The sequence below is a fragment of the Fundulus heteroclitus genome, chromosome 10 (genome assembly GCF_011125445.2).
Source record: "Fundulus heteroclitus isolate FHET01 chromosome 10, MU-UCD_Fhet_4.1, whole genome shotgun sequence".
Taxonomy (NCBI): domain Eukaryota; kingdom Metazoa; phylum Chordata; class Actinopteri; order Cyprinodontiformes; family Fundulidae; genus Fundulus; species Fundulus heteroclitus.
This window is the reverse complement of record NC_046370.1, coordinates 5,497,987-5,523,079: the sequence shown is the minus strand read 5'-3', so window position 1 is coordinate 5,523,079 and position 25,093 is coordinate 5,497,987. Positions and strand designations below refer to the sequence as shown.

General features: G+C 37.7%; 2 protein-coding genes across 9 annotated transcripts in view; one reads left to right on the top strand and one right to left on the bottom strand.

Moving 5' to 3' along the window:
- The window catches only part of LOC105919782 (nebulin-related anchoring protein), a 29,801-nt gene extending 26,987 nt beyond the window's left edge, over positions 1-2,814 (bottom strand). For 4 of the 5 annotated variants that reach the window (XM_012855180.3, XM_021312085.2, XM_021312079.2 and 1 more), the window contains exons 1-3: positions 2,527-2,813; positions 596-690; positions 296-383 (exon numbers count right to left, since the gene is read on the bottom strand). In XM_012855180.3, coding sequence (XP_012710634.2) covers positions 296-383; positions 596-690; positions 2,527-2,592 — 249 coding nt within the window. In that variant the 5' untranslated portion in view covers positions 2,593-2,813. Of the gene's footprint in view, positions 1-295; positions 384-595; positions 691-2,526 lie in introns of all 5 variants that reach the window. The other variant, XM_021312076.2, reaches the window with a different exon arrangement.
- A 1,952-nt stretch (positions 2,815-4,766) lies between these two features.
- casp7 (caspase 7, apoptosis-related cysteine peptidase) lies at positions 4,767-15,526 on the top strand. 4 transcript variants are annotated; one of them, XM_012855159.3, is made up of 7 exons: positions 4,767-4,864; positions 5,193-5,317; positions 11,632-11,783; positions 11,878-12,006; positions 13,392-13,567; positions 13,701-13,839; positions 13,983-15,525. In XM_012855159.3, exons 2-7 carry the CDS (start codon positions 5,193-5,195, stop codon positions 14,207-14,209), a joined length of 948 nt encoding a protein of 315 aa, XP_012710613.2. In that variant the 5' UTR covers positions 4,767-4,864; the 3' UTR covers positions 14,210-15,525. The 4 variants fall into 4 exon arrangements, with proteins under 4 accessions (XP_012710613.2, XP_012710621.1, XP_021167781.2 ...); XM_012855167.3 differs by lacking the exons at positions 4,767-4,864; positions 5,193-5,317 and adding an exon at positions 10,663-10,860; XM_021312106.2 differs by lacking the exons at positions 4,767-4,864; positions 5,193-5,317 and adding an exon at positions 11,103-11,300.
- The last annotated feature ends 9,567 nt before the right edge of the window (positions 15,527-25,093 follow it).

The following is a 25,093-nucleotide window of genomic DNA, read 5'->3' as shown; positions in this document are numbered from 1 at the left end:
TGGAGATGAGTTGTTCATATTTTTAGTGCAAAAATGTTATTGCATTAGCAAATAGTCTTATTTACTTGCTCCAATCAAGAAAAAATACACTGATTTCAAGAACATTTCACTTACTTTTTGTTCCATTTTTGCAGTGTAAATCCTAAAATGGACCTCGTTGTGACAAATCATGACAAATAATTTGCTTGTAGCATCACATATTGCTTATGTCACCTGTCAGTGGTGGATGCTGAGGCATAAGGAAGTCAGAGGTAGTTGAACTGAATGTGTGTAGCATAATGACGTGATCGCATACCTCACTGCTGGCCAGGCTTTGCTTCTTTGCCTTGATGTTGATGGGCGTTTGGTAAACACTCGTGAACGTGTTGTTCCTTGGATTGTGCCTGGAAGGCATGAGATAGAAAAACATGTGTCATTGCTGGGATGAATTGTGAACCTTTATTCCAAGGTAGAGGGGGAAAAGCACAAATGAGAACGAAAGTACTGATCCAGTTTATTTTACTGATACGTCAAAAGCTCTGCTTTGAAGATGGGAATCATATTTTAATGCCATTGATACATTTCTTGATCTGCTTTTGAACAATATAACACTTACACAGAGCAATACGGCCTCTTCTTATGGCTGACAAAGTTATTAGGAGTGAGGACCATTTTGCAGACATCACAGTGAAAACACGCTTTGTGCCAGTTCTGACAAAAAGAAGAAACAAATCCATTATTTTATCAGTTCTGTGGAAAGTTAGTTCAATTGAATTTATTACATGCTTTCGTAAGTTTTAAAATTTTTAAAATGTTAAAGACAGTCTTGGGAAAATGACAGAATACAAAGCACTAAGTTTGGAGCTTTAATGTGAACATGTTCGGGTTTTACAGGACTCTGGAATTATATTAATCTAACATCAAGTCTCTAAAATCTACATACTATATATATATATATATATATATATATATATATATATATATATATATATGTGTGTGTGTGTGTGTGTGTGTGTGTGTGTGTGTGTGTGTGTGTGTGTGTGTGTGTGTGTGACTGCATAACAGAAAGTATTTTTTTATGGGTTTACTAACTTGTTTTTAAGCGTGTGCATTTTTTACATAATGTTTTTTTACTCTTAAAGTCAACCAATACCAGTCACTTAGGGGGCTCTTTGTAAAAATACAATCTAAAGTAGTTCCAACAAACAGCAGAGTTTCTGATATCTGTAAAGCAGTCGTTGGGTTAAAAATTACACAGTTTAGGTCATTTTAATAATGGAGTCCTGGATCAAATACGGATCAATCCAGCCCTGGGTTGCCTAAACACATCAGGAGTTGTTTAGGGGCTTAATCCTGAATACTGGGTTAGGTTTTCTGTCCAAATAATAGGTTAGCGACTTATGTCTGATGTTAAGGTGACTAAATAGTAGAAAAAGTATAACCCATAACCTGAATTACAAAAATCAACATTTTGGTTCGTTAGAAAAAGACAAAAATATGACTTTTATAGACAAATAATTGAGTTTAGAGTTAAAATATGTATAATCAGCAGATAACAATGACATAATCATAACATAATCACATTAATCATGCACTTGCTTTTTTCAGGCATCATTGGTCAAACATAATAAAAAAATAATAAATAAATAATAATAATGAAACATAGTTGTAAGAACATAAAGTAAAATAAGTTTAGCTTCTCAGCCAGCTTATGCTAACTACTAACAAGGCTAATTTTACAACCAAATAATATTAATGTCAAAACAAATAATTTCACAAGCAATAAGACCAAATAAAATTTTTAATTTTTTTGATTTTATTGCTTGCCTCCTTTTTAACCTTTTTCAACAACTGTTACACTTTGTTTAAAGTATAAGGGTTGAGTAGAGCTAGCACTTGTTGCACCTGCTACTTAGTAGGTAAAAGCCAGATTCTAACTTAAGCAAGCAAAGTGGTTTTCCAGTGTGTAAAAAAATTAAAATTACATTAGCCAATAGCATGATTTTAACTCCTTCCCGATTCGTGTTTCACAAATATCAGGTTCTTGTGCAGATCAAAATGGCGGTGGTCTAAAGAAGACTGACAGGGAATCCTTCTGGTCTCTTCTCTAACTCAATAAACTGTGTCGCAGTTTTTAACCAAACATTTTGTTAAAAGTTTCCGATTTCTTCCCCGTCAGCGTAAAAAATCCCCCGTTGGGATTCTAGAAATAACTAAGTTGTTTTTTTGTATATTGTATTTAGGTGTGAATACAACTCAAACAGACACTTGGCAACGAAAATAAGAGGCATTAAATCCTGAAGAGAATTACTAACAGCTTTTTGTGTATTTAGTTTATAAATGTTTATAAATCTCATCTTTTTCAATGCTGGCTTTGTATTTGGTGCTCAAATTAAATAAGCTGAAGCGTATTCCATATGGAATATAATGTTCTTCTTATGTTAAATTCTGTAGAATTCAGAGTTTATTGTAATAGCTCTTTAATAACTATGCCATTAAGAAACAGTCACTATGAAATCTTACAGGTTTTGCTCAAATTTACATTACCTGGTCAATACAGTTGATCTTTTCTGCTGGGTAGACCACAAACCCACACCTGGCACAGGACTGCATGGTGAGATATTAGTTTTCTCCCCCCAAAAAAATAAAAATATATCCTTGTGAACAAACCCAAAATGTTGCTATAAAGCAGTTAAGAAGCTCGCGGACAGGCACCAGTGTAGGTAAAGCAAAAAGTGGCTCCTCTACAGTTGATCCGCGTGTCTTTGCTCGTGGTAAACTCAGCTTTCAGACTGTGTTGCTCTGAGAGGGTCTCTTACTTAAAACCTTGTCCCATGGATGGATCAGCCCGTCCCCATTAACCCCCCCACCCCCACTGCCCACCCCCACCCCCACTGCCCACCCCACACACCAGGACTGCATGAGTCCAGCTGTCTATTAGTGGAGAGAGACTCACAGACTATTTGCATGTCTCCGCATTAGAGTAACGGTCTCAAAAAGGACAGCAAGTTGAGTTTTGGGCATCCCGACATGACCTCCGCGTCACACAAAGTCTTCCCTGAGTAACGGTTTTATTTTCTATACCTGAGCTTTATCAGCAAACAGAGCCAGCCCAAGGCATAAGCAAACTATGCTGCTGCTCAGGGCCCCTAAACCAGTAGGGGCCTCGTGTAAATGCTTCAATTTGAACTTAGATCTAAAATGTGTATATTTGTTTTATTGAAAATGAGAAAACGAAGACATTTCAGTTGAACGTTTCAGCAGAGATAAATTAAAAGGTTATTGTTTTGTATTTTAATTTAAAGGAGTTGGGAAGTTTATTTTGTGAAAGCGTAATATTTATTTTTTCAATGGAGTTTAATCTTTTCTTTGTGACACAGCTTGGTTTGTTCCCAAATACATCTTAGCAAATTATAACCACTTATCCCAGATTGCTTTTACTCTCAGCCAATTAAACATGGCCACCTCTCCCAGATTCCACCAACGCTGTTTGAGGGTCCCCAAATCTAATTCTGCTCACAACATTGGTAAAACCAGAAAAAATTGTAAAAGTAATCGCCCCCTGAATCTGACAACTGGTTGTTATTGGAGACAACAACTGCAATCAAGAGTTTGTGATAACCAGGAATTGGTTTACATAGCTGTAAAGACCTTTTTGGCTTACTTTAATTTGTAGATTTGTTTCAGCCACATGAGTGAGTTATGTAAGGGGAGCCACAGCATCTAAATTGGGTTTAAGACCAGGTTTTTGCCTAGATCACTCCAAAATTTAACATTTAATTGATTTTTTTATTTTTTTATTTATTTGTCTGAGACGTTCAAATGTAGACCCACTGGGTTGCTCTTAAGGTGGAGGTGGTGGCCGTTCCTCAAGATTTTTTAGCTAGATCTCTACTAGATCTCTGCAAGATTTTTCTAATTTCACAGCCGTGAATCACAAACCCTAACATTAATTGAGTGTGCCCGTCAGCTCTAAAAAGATAGTCCTGTGCTGTCATGTGAGCTGCTGGTTGAGTCATTAATGTTCTCTTGGGGTAATTTTGGCAGGCCACGCCTGGGAGAATTCACCACCGTTCTATGTTTTCTTCATTTGTTGATAATGGGTCTTTGTGGTTCTCGAAGTCCAAAAGCTTTTGAAATTACTTTATAACCCTTTCTAGACTTGTAATAAGTGCTTCTCACCAGACTAAATCACAATGTGAGGTTTTTGAGCTTTCTACGCCTATTTCACGCAGTCAAATAGCTTATATTTAGGTGCTTTCCTGATTTAATAGGTCTTGCAGCAATCAGGCCTATTATGTACAAAAATAAGGCAACTTAAGATAAGATAAGATAGTCTTTATTGATCTCACATTGGAGAAATTCACTAACTTAAACACAGGGACAAGTTTGTTTTAATATCCTTTTTCCTTTTCTAAAGACAATATTTTAACTTATTTTTGTTTGTTTTGGCTTTGGCTACGGCTGACTGATATTCAAATAACTGGATCTTAAACTTTTAAGTGTGGCAGTAAAGCTTAAACAGAAGAAATCTGGAATCACTGCACTGTATCTTTATTATGCAGATCACGGTGGTGTATAAATACATTTCTGTTAAAAAAAATAGAATAAAATAAAAGTAAACCAGTTTCATGAACCAAATGTTATTAGGCAGAGAGGAAGGTTAAGTCACCAAGAGAAACGCTGAAGTACTGAGGGGAGGAAGAACACAGGAAGAAGGGAGTGACGCATGGCTCTGACGTAATCACGCACGATCGACGCGTACTTTCACTTTCTGAATTTGACAGAAGTTCGTCGAAACTTTGAGGAAGCAAAGGTGACCCGCAAATTCCGTCTTTCTTTACTCCGGATCGGTTGTTGCAGGGCAGCCCACGGAGGACTCAGGGTGAGCTAAAGCTAACGAGTGAACATTTTTAAACGTTAAAATAAATAGTTTTGCTCTTACTAGCTAAACTCCTCAAGACGCTAACAACGTCATGTCAAAAAAAAAAAAAAAAAAAAAGAATCCTTTGAACTTTGTATTAACACTTAAAAAACGCAGTTTTATCTCGTTAGGTATGCGACTTTATTTAATTTAAGTTGCTGGTGATTATGTTATGCCTTGTTTTTAATCAGCGCTGACTTTATTTAAGGGTTCCGACAGCTAGCTTGTTGTAGACGTTGACGTTGACGACGTGCAGGACTCGGTTAAGAAGGCGCTGTGTCTGACGCTGATGGCCGGAGAACCCGCACAGCTCCGCGGTCTTGAGGCCGGCATGGAAGAAGAAGAAGCGGGGACGACGGGGGACCAAGTGGACGCCAAACCGGACCGCAGTGCGAGGTTTCTGCTGTTCGGCAGGTGACTTTTCCTTTCGCTCTTTCTCAGTAATCCATGGTTTAAACCAGGGGGTCTGCAACCTGTGGATCCTGCATGTGGCCCTTTTTTATTACATATATATATATATATATATATATATATATATATATATATATATATATATATATATATATATATATTAGTAGCGGCTGGTGAAAAAAAATCTTGGTGGGGCTGGCCAATAGATTTTCCTGCCTAACCCAGTACATGCCATCAAATTAAAAGTCGGAAAATTACTAAGATTCCACAATAAGCATTTAATTTCCTTCTCAGAATCAGCAGCTTACAGATACATTCAACCATTTTCAGCTATATTAGGTCTTATTTTGGAAAGGAACAGTATTAAATACAACACTAAAATTCACTATTTGTCACCAAATTAGGCATACACCATACTGTACTGTCATTATCTTCAGCCAAACAGTTTCACAATGACACATTGGGTTTCACAACACAACAGAAACACAACTGAATTTCAAAATATGAAAAAAAAAATTATCAGCTGACAAAATTATGTACCTGATACAATGTTCACAGCACCTTTCAAAATCCTTTCAACATATAGCTCAATATTCAAACTCACCACATGACAAAATATGTGTGTCTCCTGACTGACTGCTAGCTACATTACTTTATGTTAAAATGGCTTGCCACATACCTGTATCACTTTGCAGCAAGGGCTATGATTCCAGTAGCCCCAAAGCCATTTATTTTGGCGATGCTGATTGGCCAAATATTTATACATTTTCCCTAGCAACATTATATTTTATTATTATTTCGCTACACTTGCGGGGCTCCTTGAGTGACAGCCCTATGGGAGAAATGCTACGTTCTGTCGGTGGAAATGCACTGTTAAATGAGAGTCAATTTGTAGAAGTGTTTTAATAATTCATATTACATGTAGCTGCATACTGTTAATTAAAAACTGACATTAATAATACTTTTGAAATCTAAATATATTTTGACTTTTCCCCTATATATATATATATATATATATATATATATATATTATTATTACTACTTTCAAATTAATCCCCAAAGTCATTCAATCAACAAAACCAGCCAAACATTTTATTTATGTTCAATTTGTTGAACACTGATATATTAACAGGAAAAATAAAGTGCATTTGGTTAAATGAATTTAACGCATCACAGCAACAAAAAATGTGCCCAAACGTTTGATTTTAGGGAAGGAGGCGCTTCTAAAATCCTGTCTGCCATGCTCGCTGTGAACAGTAATGGGGCTCTGTAATAACGCCCCCTAGGGATTGGAAGGTATATTGAGGTTGGGTCTTTCTGCATGGCATTTGCAAGTTCTCCCTGTGCATGCGTGGGTTTTCTCCGGGTACTCAAGCTTCCTCACACAGTCCAAAAACATGGCTGTTCATTGGTCTCTCTAAATTGCCCTTATGAGTTTGTATGAGTACGTGTCAATTCGGGTTGCCAACTCCTTGAAAAGCAATGCCTGGGCAAAAGGTGGCCAGGCATTGCTCTTCCACATTTTTTTCCGCACTACTGACATGATTAATCTTTTCTTTTTTTTTTTTTCTTTTTTTTTTGCCCTTCCTCTCTGTGTGACTCAAACTTGTATTTTTATCAGACGCATGATTCTATTTCTAAACATGGGTCAGTTCGTTTTTTTTCAAGGGACATAATGGGTCTCTGTGATGGACGTGCACTTGTCCAACAAAATGACACAAAAAATACCAGCAGCATATTTTTTTATTTTCAAATTTTTTTTACATTATTTTTTACAAAGAACCTGTATCTATCCTTATTTTGCATTTTTTTTCCAAACCTAAAATTGGGAATTAAGTGGTGGTTCTTTAAAAATGACAACTTTCTCATTGGCCTGTAGATATTTTTCGTCAACAAGTTGTCTTTCTACAAAAAGTCAGGTAATTATAATTCTAAACATGTTTTAATGAGGCAGACATATAGTAAAGATGGTTCTTTAAACTGTAAGTGCTGTAGACTTCTGGTTTAAACTTTTCAAAACAGTGGTTTGACCTCTTTCAAGTTAAGTCTCTGGATATTTTCAATTTAGTAAAAAAAAAAAAAAGTTTTATCTTTAGTTGTCTCCTATTCTTTTGGTTACGTAAGTTCCACAATTTACAGCATGATCCTGTCAGACAAGACTAACCTGTTTTGCTGCGTCCAATCTGTTCATCCTTCTTTTCTTTATCTTTTATTCTTCGAAGGAAGAACTTGTTTTCTATTTATATATATATATATATATATATATATATATATATATATATATATATATATATATATATATATATATATATATATATATATATATATATATATATATCTATATATATATATTAATAATTAAGGGATTATATCCTGTTAACTCTCTTAGCAAAGACAAAAGGCGTAAAAACAAGCTTTAAACTTCTATTCAGACCTGGATGAGAATTCATGGAGAGAAAAAAAATCCTACAATCTCTAACAGAATGTAAATGTGTATTATTTACAGTATGCAGGCCTTTTAATAGCACATTGTCTTTAGTTTGTTTTTAAGAGGGTTTATTCCAGTTTTAGTTACAAGGTGGCGCTGTGACTCTTTCATCTCCAGAAAAAAAAATACATGACTGGCAATAGGAATGAAAGCAAAGGATCTTTTTGCCTAATCTGGGTTTAGACTTTAACACATAAAATGGTTTCTATTTTTATATTGTACAATAAATAAGGATTCAGATTTTACATTATAAAGCAAAATATTCTTTTAACCATAAATGATATCAAACACAAACCGTTATTAAAAGGAGGATTTTATTTTCCCACAGTTTATGTTGTCCTTCACAACCACTTTACAGTATACATTATGATTAAAATTGTATTATCTATAGCTTTTACAGACTATAAAATCCTCTAGAGCAGCGTCTGAAACTATCTACATCAATTCGTCTTGGATGATTTCAGTTTATTTTAAGAAGAAAAGTAATTTCTACCAAACTTGCTCCTGTTTTTAGGTCATATTTTCTTAGCTTATTTATCTTGAATGCAATGTTTTTACAAACTGTCTTTGTAATCTTTTATTATTGTTTTTTTGTTGTTGTTTGGTCTTAACAGGTCTTGCCTGTCAATGAGACCTGAATACATAAAGCTTGAATAAAAATTAAAAATAATATACAGTAGCACATACGAAACACAAAAACAATATAGGATAAAAAAAATTCCAGAAAGAAAAAAAGTACAAAATACATCTATTATAAATACAAATGTTAAGTAATACATAATATGCCAGTGAGTTCATTAAGCGGGTCAAGTTTAATTAACAAATTCATATCTAACACTGATGTTTGCAACATGATCCAATAATTAATCATCTCAAATATCTTCTGCAACCGACATCCCATTTTTTTCTGCCAGACAATTTGAAATACATTTTTTTTACAGTTGAGTTTTTTTGTACTTTATCTGAAACAAAATACCAATCCAAATTCTCCTCCAAGGCACCATCAGGTGTCCCGGTTCAAATAAATGTAAGGTAAGGTACGTTGATTTGTATAACACTTTTCATTAACAAGACATTCAAAGTGCTGAATAAAGCAAATTTCAGTTTAAAGGTCCAGTTTTTCTGTTTACAGAGTAAAAAATAAAGTGTTTACTGCATTTAAAAAAAAAAATTAGAAACAAAATAAAAATGTAACAAAAACTCCTAAGTGGAAATGATTAGTGGACAAAGAAGACAATGTACAAAATCTTTGCTTAACTATCCTGTCAAACCAAACGTAATTCAAAAGTGTCAAAAGTATTCACACCTATTACTCAAGAAGTAAAGATACTAGGGTTTAAAAAATACTTCTATAAGTAGAAGTATCAACTCAAACCTTTTACTTAAGTATAAGTATAAAAACTACTTAAAGTAGTTTTGTATCCCTCCCATCATTACTATAATTGTATAGTATGATGTATTATATAAAAAATTGGGATTGTCTGTTTCACTTCAGAGACACATTATCAATAACCTTTTACTTATTATATGTTAAGATAACAAAACTGGCCATGAAAATGAGAACATAACCCTCATATAACAATTACCCATGAATGGTCAGCTGTATACAGTGGACAGTGTTGACAAAATGAATGATTAATCCTAGCGGTTCATCAAAAAAAAATAACAAAAAAAGAGGAAAGTAACAAATAATCCTAAAAATGCAATGTTCTTCTATGTTTTGGTCTTCTTAAGTTTTTGTTGGGCAAACAACTTGGTGCGGTACTGCCTACGACCACAGTCAAATCACTCTGTTTGGGTAGCGCTATTTATCTGATTTTTATTTATTTATTTTATTGACAAGCCAGAATGAAAACAATATATGTTTATATACATATAGATCACTATGTATGTAAATAAGACGGCATATGCCCAATCCCTATTTCTTTTGTATTTTTTGGATCCTTTTTGATCCATTGTATATATGAAGATTTACTGTATATAACTGAATGCACCTTTCCTACTCTGCACCTTCTTGTATGAGCCGATGTGGCAAGTGAATTTCTCCATTGTGAGATCAATAAAGCCTATCTTATCTTATCCTAAATAAAATAGAAGTAATGAGACTATTTTCAAAAGGAACAAGTAGAAAGTACAGATAATTGCATGAAAATGCAAGGAGTAGAGGTAAAGGCTAAAAAATAATTACTCCATTAAAGTATAAATAACCAAAATTTCTACTTAAGTAAGGTAACAAAGTATTTGTACTTAGTTACTTGACACCTGTACTCTCCATAATATATACAAGGTAAAAAACCAGAACCTTCGTTGGACCTTCTGGTGGATAATTCTGTGTAGACCAGAACCGAGCCACATTACCTAATGTGAATCTGTCTCTTTAAGCGAAAGCAATTGTAAAGACGGTGCTAATAGAAGTTTGTTCTCGTTATAATCGGTGAATTTTGGTCAAATCTATTTGTAAACCATAATAGAAATTAATGTTCCATGGTTTCTCAATTATTCAGAGTGCTACAAAGTCTAGCCAGCATTGTGTATAGACATATTCCAGGTCCCTTATCTTGCATGAATGGCTCATTATGGGTAATATTGTTAAACTTTGACCAGGTTGTACACCTATGTTGCTAAAAATCTTCTCTTTTTAGCAAGGCTACGCCTCTCAGATTAATTCATGTCTCCAAACAGTGACAGGTCTGCTTAGTGCCTGTCAGGTAGAAGTTTGACCGTACGCCGTGTACTGTACGGGCGGCTCAGGAACTTCATGGCCCGTCTGACCTCAGCAAGGGAGCGCGGCTCAGGGCGCGAGCATGAATAGGCCTTTAGAAAGCGCTGGTGCGGTGGGGAGAGTGCTGACTCAGGGGGGGCTGGGGGCGCGCTGTCCCTGTACCCAGCAGGCCGTGGGCCCAGTCGGGTCTCCAGACTGTACAGAGAGCATGTCGATTTCCTAGCACGCAGCCACAGAAAACGCGAGCTTTCCAGGGGTGGAGAACCTTAAACAAAACGGGGACAACACCAAGGCGTTTCAGATGCAGAGCGGAGTGGCGCTTAATGACGAACCCAGGTAAGACGGATTTCATAAAGACTGTCCGCGGTGAAGCAGCGGCTGTCTGACGCAACCTGTTGGCGCTTCGGAGCTGGGAGGGGACTTCAAATGTTCTAGATCACATGCTTATTGGAAAAATGGCCGCGCTGCCTGCGAGCGTATGTGCACAGGAGCTATTGCCGTGTACGGTATTGTTCTAGTTGCTTGGTGATCCAGGGGACTGGGCTCTTCTAGATGCTTTGGCGTCCCAATGGCCCACTGTGGGCCGGGGGAATCTGGATGGATCCTTAAAAGAAGGAAAATACCAGAGGGGCCGTGAGACTCACCTCTGCTGGATCATTTCCTCCTGCTCAGTGGACGTAGATGACCTTAGAGAAAATGCTCTAGTTTCTTCTTCAGCCTGTCTGTGGATCACTGCAACCAAGTTTGGCCTTGCCGTTTATGCCTTATCGTAAAACGTACGTATGCTTTGGTTTAGCTTTCCAGTCAGTGGTTGGGGTAGTTTACGGGCCTCATGCGTGCCGTGTCAGACGTCTTTGCAAAGAAAGCTTCTGACCTTAAGAAATGTACGATGAGCCGAGCATATTTTCTAAATCTCAACTTGCAAGATATTACGTGATATGGTAAGAGCTGAAGCCGTAGAAAACCAACCTTTTTTACTAGGAATTATTCTTTTTTTGGTCATTGTTACCCTATTTGTTAATATTGTGGTGTTATCTAGAAAATGATTGTTAATATCCTGTAAGTAAACCCTCGCTTTTGTGTTCTTTTGCTCTCCGAACCCGGTAGGCACAAGAAAAAGGATGGCCAGACGCGGGATCAGGACTACTCTTCTGAAAGCCACTACAGAATTGTTTCACCAACATTCCAGTATAAGATGAGCCACCAGAAAGTGGGGAAGTGCATCATCATCAACAACAAAAACTTTGATGAAAACACGGGTAAAGCCGGCGCCTTTTCGATTTACGTTTTTGATTTTTTTTTTTTTACACACTAGTTTGAATTTTGGGTGAAGGTTGCGTTATTTTTTGACAGGGATGAACGTACGCAACGGCACGGACCGAGACGCAGGCGAGCTGTTCAAGTGCTTCAAGAACCTAGGCTTTGACGTCACCGTCCATAACGACCAGACGTGTGAGAAGATGGAGCATCTCCTAAAACGAGGTAGGTCATTGAAGGTGGCCTTGAAAGTGTATTTTAATTCAATTCAATTCAATTTTATTTATATAGCGCCAAATCATGAAACATGTCATCCCAAGGCACTTTACAAAGTCAAGTTCAATCATATTATACAGATTGGGTCAGATTATACAGATTGGTCAAAAATGGCCTATATAAGGGAACCAGTTGATTGCATCAAGTCTTGACAAGCAGCATTCACTCCTGGAGAAGCGTAGAGCCACAAGGACAGTCGTCTGCATTGTACATGGCTTTGCAGCAATCCCTCATACTGAGCAAGCATGAAGCGACAGTGGGAAGAAAAACTAGAACAGTAATGTCGTACTTTTCTAATTCATTCGTTATTTTGTCTTGTGTGACCTCTTTTGATGTTCTTACAGCATATTAGATGTAAAAAATTGATATTTAATTAAAGAAGCTTCTCCTTTTTTTTTTTTTTCGACAACTGCTCTGTTATGATGTACAGTATAGATTTTTTTTTAATATCTAGTAGGGATTTTTAGAGAAGCCTGTGAAATTGACTGTTTATTGGAATTGGATGATTTTCAAGTTGATTTGCCTTAACTGCTGTCCGACCAGTCTGAAACTTAAAAATTATATTTATTATTATTATTATTATTATTATTATTTTTGGTGAATACACTATATGTAAGAGGCCTATCAGGTCATGCCGACCACATTCTTTAGTGTAGATGTTGTTACTGAGTAAAGCGGCACCACATGTAGCGATTTTTGAACATCGGTTAGGTGTGAAAATTGAACTCAGAGGTTACACAGATTTATAAGAAAGTATTTTAAAAAAAAATCGTGTTTTCTACAACATGTGAACACATGTTAATCATTCAGGCTGTGAAAAAGTGACTGAGAGCAACGCTTGAAGCAGAGAAGAGAGAAAAAATCAGAGGATTCAGCAAAGTTGCTGTGTTTTACCCCTTTTTAAACGTTTAACTTCTGTCTGCTTCAAAATATGTGAATTCTTGTCCTTTTGAAAATTTCTGAGGATATACTTTCTGTTGGGGAATACACATGGAGTCTCATACATAGTAGCTAAGGTTACCAAACTAATAGCTTATATATGTTCCTGAAAGCCGAGTGTAATAATTTGAATAATGTTGCTTCAAATATAAATTATTAGTGACCAGTCACTGCAGAAAGGCTGCTCAAAACTTAAAAAAATCCAATCTCTAATGTTTGTTTCCTCTTTTGCTAAGAAATTAAAACGCAGGACACATGTAGAAAGCTATTTTAGATTGTTCTTCAGCAGTAATACGCAAATACAAATAAAATAACCTAATAGGTCAAAACATATTTGTGTTTATATCTGTCTTTGGAGCTAATTCTTTTGCTTTTCTTGTGCACTGGTGGTTCAGCCTCGGAGGAAGACCACAGCAACAGCTCGTGTTTCGCTTGCATTCTGCTGAGCCACGGTGAGGAGGGCATGATCTACGGCACGGACGGAGCCATGTCCATCAAGACCATGACCTCCATGTTCAGGGGCGACAAGTGCAAGAGCTTAGTCGGGAAACCCAAACTCTTCTTCATCCAGGTATGGAGCTGAAGAGGCAGTTTGTTGCTTTTTATTGGCAGTAAATATAAAACTATAGCTGACTCCATAGCTAATATACAAAAAATCCACCCAGCATCTCATTAAAATTTAATTTTTTCCCCTACTTGTCCAGGCTTGTCGAGGTTCTGAATTTGACGATGGTATCCAGACAGATTCAGGTCCACCAAACGACACCTTGGAGACAGACGCTAATCCAAGACATAAAATCCCCGTTGAGGCAGATTTCCTGTTTGCATACTCTACTGTGCCGGGTAAGCTACCGTTTCAGTGTGCCCAGGTCAAAAAGGGTTTTAAAGTTTAGCCCTTTTGCGTATTTCACTCACCCCGCATAGTCTCTGCACGTACAAACACCAACCACAGACTTTATTTACTGTCAACCCTCGACGTTTTCTAGGATATTACTCGTGGAGGAACCCTGGGCGCGGCTCCTGGTTCGTCCAGGCGCTCTGCAACATCCTCAACGAGTTCGGCAAGCAGCTGGAGATAATGCAGATCCTGACGCGGGTCAACTACATGGTGGCCACCAGCTTCGAGTCCTGGTCCGAGGACCCGCGCTTCAGTGAGAAGAAACAGATTCCCTGCGTTGTCTCTATGCTGACCAAAGAACTGTACTTCAACTAACGTGCTGCACGCACCGTATGACGCAGACTCGACCGGCTGTGTTTCAGGCGATGAGCAAGCAGTCAAAGCATTCAGGGACGATTCAGGCCCGGCAGGACCCAGCACATTTAGAGCATGTCACATTTTCTTTTATTTTTTATTTTACATGTCAAGTCGGGCCTGAAAACAAGCACTCCGTGACGTAAGGAATAACAGTGACTCAGTCGGTTTATGTTTTGATGGTAAAAGCCCTTAAAACGATAGTGTCACATTCAAGCCGATCGTTGTTAACAGGCATTGTGAAATATATATATATATATGTGTGTGTATATTCTTCCGACCCATAAACCCAGCTGCCAGTTTTTGTGGGTCGGTGGAATCATATCTGAATATGGGTTTCTCCATTTTCCAGAACCTTCACAGTCTCAAGAGACTTTAGCTGGTAGACGGAGAAGGACACCAATAATCTAAAACATGCTGGACTTAACTCTGCGTTTAACGCCAGGACAGCAGTAAGAAGACAATCTAACACAGTTAGTGGCATTCAAGGCTGCTCTGATTAATTAATCCAACTCCATGGGCACCTATAATAAATTTAAGACTATCGGGTATGTTTTAAACACCCTGTCTCCCTCCAATTTGTTTTTATTGATCTCGTTATGTAATGCGATGGAGAGTTGTTTTTTTTCCCTCAGGTCAGCTCAGAGGATTTTTTTAGACACAAACGGATGATTTTAAATCTCTACTGTTCATTGTTTGTGCGTGAATATATAAAAACGCTATATGTTCTTGCACAGAACAAAGAACAGGGTACATCTCCAGATGTTCCTGCTTGGATTTATGGTAAACAACAACAGAAGGGAGAGCTTTAGGGGTTTTTTTTGTCTCTTGGATGGATTTGAGTCATTTAGGAATAAAAAATAAAATGAATAGAGTCCCATTTGGATGTTGAAATGAAATTGATGCCATGCTTGGAAACCCGGCTTCTTTAAAATGCCGTAAAACAACATGCTGCATGTTTTTCAGCATTGCATAGTCCCAGTTAGTGTGATTACGTCCCACTTCACTCTTAAAGGTATGACCTTACAGACATCAGTTTTTTTTAAAACATTTGTCTATATTTTGCCCAACACTACTTCCTGTTGGGTCAGTCGTATATTTCTACAGATACCTGAGTCTACGGTTTTTATACAGAGGAATCAGAAAGGCCGGGCCGTGTCTCTGGTTAACGGGTCCAGATTCACACACTGCAAAAATGGAACTAAAAGTAAGTAAAATTTTCTTGAAATTATTGTCTTTTTCCTTGATTTGAGCAGCTAAATAGGACTATTTGCCAATGGAATAAGAGTTTTGCACTTAAAATAAGTACATTTCATCTCCATCATATTAGTTCAAGTGCCGGATATCTAATTATCTTATCGTAGGGGTAAAAATACTCATTCCATTGGCAAATAGTCTTATTTAGCTGCTCAAATCAAGGGAAAATATACTAATTTTAACAAAACTTGACTTACTTTTAGTTCCCTTTTTGCAGTGCACGTGGCTCTTAAAATACTCTGAACAAAAAAAATATAGAAATAATCAACATTTGTAATTCGGGAGCCTAGGTTTTGCTGTTCTGTGTGTTTTTAAGAAAACGGTAAATTTCAGCAGTGATCTTTTTAATTTATTTTTTATTTTATACAACACAATGGATCTAATGGTACACATGGTTATTTTATTTAGCTGTAAAACAGTGTGTGTAACTTTTTCAGGTGGACTATCTTTTTAATCTTTTTACATCTGACAAAATTCACCATTTTTGACCAAAAAAAAAAAAAAACCTTTTAAAGGTTGGAAAGTTTATATATTTTACATAATATTATATGTGACATAATGCGACTTGATGGCCAAAGGTCAAGTAGGTTTTGCCATTCTTAAAAATGTTTATTTTACAGGTGTAAGGGCAGAAGTAACTTTTTTTAATTTATTTTATTAGGTTGATGACCGCAAACGTTAGCATGTGTGCTCTCTGTTGGGATATGACTTGTTGATGATTTGGCTGCATCTTTAAATGCTGTTCTAGGTAATTGTGTTCAAATAAAACCTAGATTAGAAATAGTTCTTTTTAAATTCAGAGCTTTTGCTTTTAAACGTCGTAAAATGTATTGATTGGTGTTTCGGCTGCTCTCTGAGGAGCTCTTCTCTACAGCGCCATTTTTTTTAAAGGCAGGTCCGCTCAATGAGTGTAAGCAGGTAAAATTAAGACGCATAAGAGAGACCCCCCAATGCCAAACATGTGCAGGGAGAAGTGGAAGAGCAGGAAGGGATCTGGAAAATGGAGCAGATCGTTTTCAGATACGCGTGTTTTTAAGCTTTTAGCTGCCGGATGTCTTATTAGTCAACAGAAAAGCAAAACACTCCTTTAACGACAGCAATGCCACAGCATCTCCGCCTTCCTTGTGATTATACGTTGGGTAGCAGCATGCTGGCATCCTCAGGTTCTTCATCGTTCCATCAAATGTCATGTTCCATCTTTTACCTTTGCACGGTGGCTATGAAGCCATCCTGTTCCCTTGCTTGTCCAAGCCGAAATAAGCGAGTTTCATGTACTTAATGCATCAAACTGTTCACTTACTTATTCACCAGGGTCCAAGGAGTCAGTTCAACGACTTTTCCCATGTTTGACCCGTTGACCACGTTGTTTAATTCACCACCAAACGGTCAATTCAAGAAACTCTAAGACCTATCTGAGCCAAACTCGGGGGGGCCCAGAGCACATTTCACATAATCTCGCTGTATATTAGTGTTGTACACCGTCTGCACTTAACGCTGTTTTGGAGTTTACATATATCAAGCAGTGTCTTGCTATTTATTTTAATCGAGTTTTGTTTTTAGCACAATCAAACTGCGACAAAAAAAAAAAAAAAAAAACGACAATTGTGAAGCACTTGGTGCACTTTGACAGAATGTAAAATAATTGGTTATATAACAATATATATATATATATATATATATTACAAAAACATGACATTTGCTGGTTGTTATTGCCAATTCAACACCGTTATGTTCCGCTGATAAACCGTTATTGTTGCAAAAGTCACAGAGGCAGCTATTACTGGTCATAACCCACCTGAACTCCCACAGTATGCACTCTTGACTGTTTTTGCTTTATTATTACTATTCCCATGGTTGCATGTATTGGTAGAATGGTGGTGGAGGGATATCACGTGTATTTCTTTTTATTATTCCGCTTTCCTCTTATCAGTAACTTCTATTTATTTTAGTAACAATGACGGCAGAAGTGGCACACGTGTGCGATCGGTGCAGGCCGTCACAGTTCTCGAATCCTCTCGACGTTCGGATCTCCTTATCCGTGATTCGGTGTCAGGACTGAGCCGAGAGGAATTCTTGCTCCACTTGTTTTGGAAAATAAAATAAAATTTAAAAAAAAAATAGAGCGAGAGATCTTTAATGAGACATTTGTTTAAATGCTTTCCTGTTTTAAAATGTAATTTTTCTTGGGAAAAGATTTGAAAAGATTTGAACTTCCATGAAACGCCTAATTTGGGTCAGTTTTCTTAATTCTGGGCTGTTTATTTAGGTAACTTGAAAACAGAGGGATGCTTTTGTAATCATTTTACTGTATTAAATATGAATTTATTGCGTAATGAGCTTTGTGTCTTTTTTTTTTCAACATGACCACATTAAAGAGCACTATTTATGCAATAAAAAGGTAAATGCTTATTCAGATCTTGGTGTCAAATATTAATGAGACAAAGAATTACTTTTATAGATTGTGCCATTAGCTAAGAGTTTTATTTACACTTTGTTGACCAGATTGACCATAATTAGTAATATGACTAATGCTTTCTACAGCTACGTTTTCCTTGTAGAACAGCGGACTGTTATCTCCTACAATATTTTATTATGTTTAAGGGTAGTGCGAGCAGGATTCATGTCCAGATACTGCAACGTCCCTGGAAGAAGGTTGATTTAGTACTGGAGACCTTTTTCTTTGTATCCGTGTTCTGAAGTAGCGATACGTTTTTAGTTTTACTTGCAAAGGCCAACAGGTTTTTATTTTAAAACTGCCAATTTATAGAGTTTGTGAATCTCTGCGTTACACATTCTCCTCCATGCTTGATTTTGGAAACGACGTGCTTTTCTGCATATTCATTCTTTGTTTTTACACTAAATGCGCCTTTAGTTGATGTTGGTTTCATCTGATAAACGCACACATCACATTTGTGATGGTAAGACTTTTTTATGCTTCCAAAACAACTGGCTGTAATGTAGATGGGATCTAATGGTTGGGGATATTTGGTGAATGGCATTATCTCACATATTTCCCGTTTTGGATGCGTAAATGTATAACCATAAGTCATTTCCATATAACAGGTGGTCAAGAATTACTAAAATTCTTCAAAACTATGACCAACTTTTAAAGAAAGTAAACTGTAATTTCCAAAATAAATAAATAAATAAATACCTCAGTTGCATTTGTTTAATAGGAGTTAGTTGGATAAAATAATTATGGTACAATTGATTTTATAAAAATTATATACATATTTTTTAATGTATTTTGGATAAATCAAACAAAGATGTATTTAAAATTTTATTACTATGATTCACGATTTGCAAAATAATTCAGAACATAGTTCCACAGATACATTTGAAAGTTCTGTGAATAATTTGAATGGTTGCACTTATATCAAGCTATGATGCCTTTTTTTAAGATCTTTTTTCACTACCACTCTTTTGTCTGACTTTTAAGTTTCAGTATACTTAAATAATGACCCTGCTTATAAAATATTTGGCTTTGTTAGCCTTGGCTTGTTCACTGTAAAGTAAAATGTCAAGGATTCTAAATGGACATCACCGGCTTCATGGATGTAAAAATAATTTCCTGTAAGCAACTTTAGAGCAGCCTGCAGAGACGCAGGGTATCCTGAGCTCAGGTTGTCTCACAACCTAAGAATGTCAGATCAGACCGCTGATGTAAATACCCCCCAGCACAAGGAAATTGCTGACCGACTCCCGTCTAAGAGAACAGGACACTTGGCATTTATGCCTCCATCGTCATGACCGGGAACCTGCGTTGGATGCAGCTCTGCAACATCCTGATAGACCAACACAGAGCAGTGTATACAGTTATCGTGAACTGGAAGGATGATTTTTTAAATAATGTTACGAAAACTGTGCGGTGCCCTTTTACTCTGTTACCCCTGAATAAAGTGCTACAAACTGCCTTCAGATGTCACCTGGTGAGTAAAGCAATCCACCTACGTGCTATTAAATCTCAGATTATCGCACAGCTGCAAACCCACCAAGATGTGGTGGTCTGCCAGGTAAGGAGAGCAGTAACCCAAAGAAGCAGCCACAAGGCCCTTTAAACTTCAGAGGAGCTGCAGAGATCAACAGCTCAGGTGAATACACCACTCCCACTTGGAGAACACAGAGGTGGCAGCATCATGCTTGGGGAATGGTTTTCTTCAACAGAGGCAGAGGAGCTGGTTAGAGTTGATGGCTTATGCATCGAGTCAAATACAGGACAGTCAGGAAGATAGATGGCGCTAAATACAGCACGAGGTAAACTATGGAAGAAAGCCTCTTAAGGCTGGTTTATGCTGCCACGCCCCTCTTCGCATCTAAGGTTCCCCTAAGCGCACCTAGAGAAATGTCTAACTACGGGGACAGTCCTGTGTGGGGAAAAAACATGGCGGACAAGCACAAACTCCTTCTGGCGGAGGTTTGTAAATATAGACATCTTTATGATTCGGTCCCTAAAGATCACCGTGATCAACAAATTAACAATTCCTGGACAGAAATCAGTGTCACTTTTAAAAGAAAAGGAGAGGCTTTTAACTGCTGGAAACAACTGTGTTTTTTACTGCTTCGTGTAGTGGGTACTGAGCTATATAATACACTGGAGTGCTGATTTTGCCGAAAAACTGAAGTCATTGGCCGCCATCTTGCTACTCCCTACTCTCACAGAATACCATAGGATTTGGTTGCAATAACAAGCAGTTTTCTGGCTGTGTGAAAACGTTTCACAGGTGATTCTACAGTCAGTGGATGTACTAACACTATCAACTACTAGGAAATTAGGTGCTGAAATATTTTACATGTTATTCATATTAAAAAAAAAAAAAAATATATATATATATATATATATATACACACGTATATATAAGTATGTATATATGTATATATATGTATAGGCTACATATATGTAAATATATGTTTTTGTATATTGTTATTTATATATTTATAAATGTTATATATATATATTTAAATAAATAAAATGCGAAATATTTCAGCACATGACTTTCTCAGTACTGATAGTTTTAGAACATAACATAAAAGTATATGGCATTTGACATTTTAAAAGTCTTAAGCCCCCCCTGAACATGAGAAAATCCTCGTTATTCGATGCTGTAGCGCACATATTCCCTAGTTGCTGGGGGAAAATAGGGAGTACCAATATGGCGGCTGGTGGTTTCAAAGTGACTCGTTCTAACAGCGGGCGATTAGCACTCCAGTGTATAATATAGCTCAGTGGGTTGTAGTCACTGATCTCTAATAAGTAGAGATCATAGGCTACAGCTGTGATGAAAGCAAGAGGTGCCCACAGCCGAAACAAACATGGCAGCACAGAAGAAAGCTCATGTAGCTGCTGCCACATCTGATTGGTCAGAATCCACAATTGTCACAAGTGTCACTATCCGAATAAGCATTCCTTGAATAGCCTAACTTGTTATGGTTTCTCATGGTACCTGATGCTTAGGACATTTTCATTTGCTACCCTGATTGGCTAATACCAACCTTTGGTAGGCGGGCCGGGCTGACTGTCCCTTCTTTCCCCAAAAGGATTCAATAGGAGCAGATCCAGATTGCTAATGTGCACAACGTAGAGTGCTACGCATTAGGCCACAAGGAGGTTCACCTTTCAGCATGACAACCACCCTAAAAATACAGCCAGAGCTACAATGGGTTGGTTTCACAGCAAACGTATAATTATATGTCAGAAAAGCCTAATTGAAGTAAAAAATCAAAATCCACTTTTAAATCTATGGCAAGATGTAAAAGTCAGACATCATCCATCTGATCTGACTGAGCTGGAGCTATTTTGCAAAGAATGAGCAAAGGATTGTCGATGTGCAAATGTGCAAAGCTGGTTGAGACGTAACTCAAAACACTTGCAGCTGCATGGAAAGGTGGCTCAACAAAGTACTGACTCACATTATTTGTAAAACTCATTTTAAAACCATGTATACTTTTTCCCCTTAACAGATGCACTTACTTTTGTTGGTTTATGACTTAAAACATATAGACTGAAATGCATGGTTTTTACATGATGAAATGTGGAAAACTTCAGTGGGAACGAAGAATATTACATGCACAGCACTGCATGTGGCTCTGTTAGATACGGTCGGCTTTACGGGTCTGCAGTGGGGACAATACCTAAAGAGGAGAAGACAGCCAAATATCAGAGATAATCCCTTGTTTTTCTGCAGCCATGACGAGCGTACCTCTCACCGTGTTCTTTGTTGTTTCAGTCAGATTATCTGTCCATTATCTGTCCGTTTGGGTGAACTCACAGCTCAGAAATGACGTCTTGGTGACAGAGATTTTGGATCTGATTACAGAAAGAACAGCCAACTGACTCAGCAGCTGGTCCGTCTTACAATCATCCATCTGAGGTATGATTCATAGAGACAAGCTCTTCCATACTTGGAAGAATGGGACACTATTTCACCTAAAGACTGAGTTTAAGGTGTGAAAATAATCCTTATAAATCAACTAAGGTTAATGATAAGGGGCGTAAAGATAACAGACAGAATCTAGGTCACAACGACTAAGAGTACCCTTTAAGGATAAGGAAATTTTATGTTTTTTTGCGGTTACTTTTTGTTTTTTCCCAGTTACTAAAAAGTGTCCAGGAGCGGTAATCAGAAGGGAAACAAATAATCCGTTCTCTTTAGGCGGTATTTCCCGCTCCATGAAAAGAAAATGAAAAACCTTTGGTATCTCTGGCATCCTCTGAGTCACTGACTGGTAAATCCTCAACAGGAAATGCCTGAACGACACACAAAGGGTGTTCCAGAGAACCGTTCATCTTATATTTGTCCATTTAGAGGAGAGTATATGCAAAGCAAAGTCCAGAGTGATGGTATGAGAGAAATAAAATATGTGGTTTTCAAAGTCTATTGCAAAAAAAAAAAAAAATCTTATGATGCCGTGTTTTTTTTTAATTAAATATCTCTGGTTCAATAATCTGTAGAGTATGCCTATGAAAGGACCTTTGCACATCAATAGTATGAAATCTTTGCTCAAGATAAATCAGATTGAACAGAGAGCATCTGTAAACATCACTTTTCAAGTCTCGCCACGGATTCATAATAGGATTTAGGTCAGGACTTTTATTCGGCACATTACACCATCCTGTTGTAGCTCTGGCTGGATGTTTAGGGTGGTTGTCCTGGAAGGTGAACCTCCGCCCCACGTCTCTAATCTTCTGGAGACTCTGGGCTTGCTTCCACCGATTGCCTTGTACTGTACTAAGCTCCATCTGTCGTCCATTCCTACCTAATATTTGGCATGGCGGCCAAAAATGTTCAATATTGGCCTCATCTGACCAGAACAGATGGTTCCAGGTGTTTACAGAGTCTTCTCTGTGACCTGTGGCAAACCGACATGCTGATTAATTTTGCCACCTGAGCTGCTGATCCCTGCAGCTCCTCCAAAGTTACCTCTTGGCGTGTCTTGCTGTTTGTTCACAAATGTTCACACCCAGGAGGACTCTATTTTCTAATTTTTTTAGGGGTATGAGAGTAAATGAGGTTGAATGCAAATTAAAACCAAAATTTCCAGATTTTTATTTGGAAAAAGATACGACAACCATGTGGCATACCCTTTAGAATACAATAGAAGAACAGAATAGAAATGACCTGTAATAACCTCACAGGGCAAATTCATGTCTCCCAGCTGCAAAGTGAGATGCAACTAATGGAAGCATATGCAGAGACACACTTTGTCGGAACAACTCGTTAAATGTCAATAAAGCATGTTGAATTTTCTAGTTGTAACGTGAGAAAATGTAACAAGTTCAAGGTGCTGTATGTAAGACAATGGGAAACGGCAAACAGTCTCACGCGAATAGCTGCAACGCGCTGTGGTAATGAAGATTAATAACGCTGCAGATTGTTTCCCCGCTGTACGCCCCAGTGATTCATTTACTCATCGTTTAATTTCCGGAACAAGTTGTTTAAAGTGGGGGGGACACATTTATGGAAGAGCGAACAAAATCCCCAAATTGAAACAAGCTCCTTTCGTGCACTTTAAAAAAAAAAATCTTTATTAAAGTTGACTAAAACAAGCTGGAAAGTTTGACATAAACAAAGTGCTGTTTGAAACCGATAACTTGTTTAACCTTCGAGTGAATATAACTGCAGAAGCTCCAGGATGCATGTTCCAAAATAACGAGAAAAGGGAAAGCAGTCTCCACTGGTGCAGTAGGTTTTTAAGAACACAGTGTTCAGGCGGTTAAGCTGACAAAGACTGATGATTGCTGAGGAAGCTTTCTCTCTCATCAATAACCTGCACTGAACACCTGATCAAAGTCCAACTTTGCACCGTGTGCTCTCTGCTTTTATTATTTTTACATGCGTTTGCTGTGAGCCCTCAGGCAAACAGCGACCCAGCTGCAGACGTCAGACCTCTGAGTTGTTATCTCTCTGACGGCTGAAACCCATCAGTCAAGCAGCAGCGCAGGTTTACCTTACTGTCCCCGTGTCCCCGATCTGCAAGTGAGCGCATCTCTTTGTCTTTGCAGGCGCGTCTGACTTTACACGCTCAAGAGCAGAGATCACCGAGAGTCAAGAGGCAGACAAAGCAAACAAAGGCCGATCGAGACATTGTTGCCGAATGTCTTCATGTAATCCTATACCTAAGTAAGGCCATTTTAAAATAACAGAAATAAAGCATCGGGTTTTACAAAATAAACATGACTAAAGTTAAAAATTCAGCTAAACGGCAGTTAAATAACTTTTCAGAAAACTCCTGTATTCTGAAAAGTCAGAGAAAACACATGGGATTTTAAAATAAATCAGTGAGAGTCTTGCCTTTTCCAAACAGGCTTTAGCTTAGCTGCCTCAGCGGGAGGGCACTTCTGTCAAAAACAGCAATGCTTTTCTTCTAATAAATAAGAAACGCATGATAAATGTCAGGTATGAGACTGATTTTTTTTTAATGCATGATATTTAAGCACCAAGGTTAATATCCGATGTGCCTCCTTGGACCGAGCAGAATAACCTGAAGTTCAGCAACCTCCAGGTTTTGACGTTGTCAAGGCGTTTCAGCGGTGGTGGCATTTTGTAGCTGCTGTATTTCCGAGAAGTAAATCTAACAGTCATCTGCATAGCAGCGAAAGTACATCGCCTATTTCTCAGAAATAGAGCGCAGACTGTTGCTACGTGGATGCTCGGCATGATGGATTGCTGGAAGCCAACGACACAATGCAGGGCGCTGTCTGCTGTGACTTCACGCGCTCTCAGGAGGGTTGAATGCTGCATGTCAATAACTTGATGCAATCTGCTGGGTTTCCCTGGATAGAAAACCTTCCCTGAATGATTTGATTGAATTTGTCTTTGTAAAGTGGCTTGAGAAGACGTGTGTTGTGAATTGGCGCTGTAAAAATAAAACTGAACTGAAGGAGAGGGCCAAAAATTGAATCTTGTGGCACTCCAGAATAAAAAAGGCACATAAAATCATCTCTATCAACACAAAAACGTTCTTTCTGTCCGACAGGTCACCAAGCAGTCGAAAGCTGAACCCCTGATGGCTGTAACTGTTCATAAATTCATTTACCTACATAAAAGTTTCTAAAGTGACCCCAGAGGATGATACTGCCACCCCCGTGCC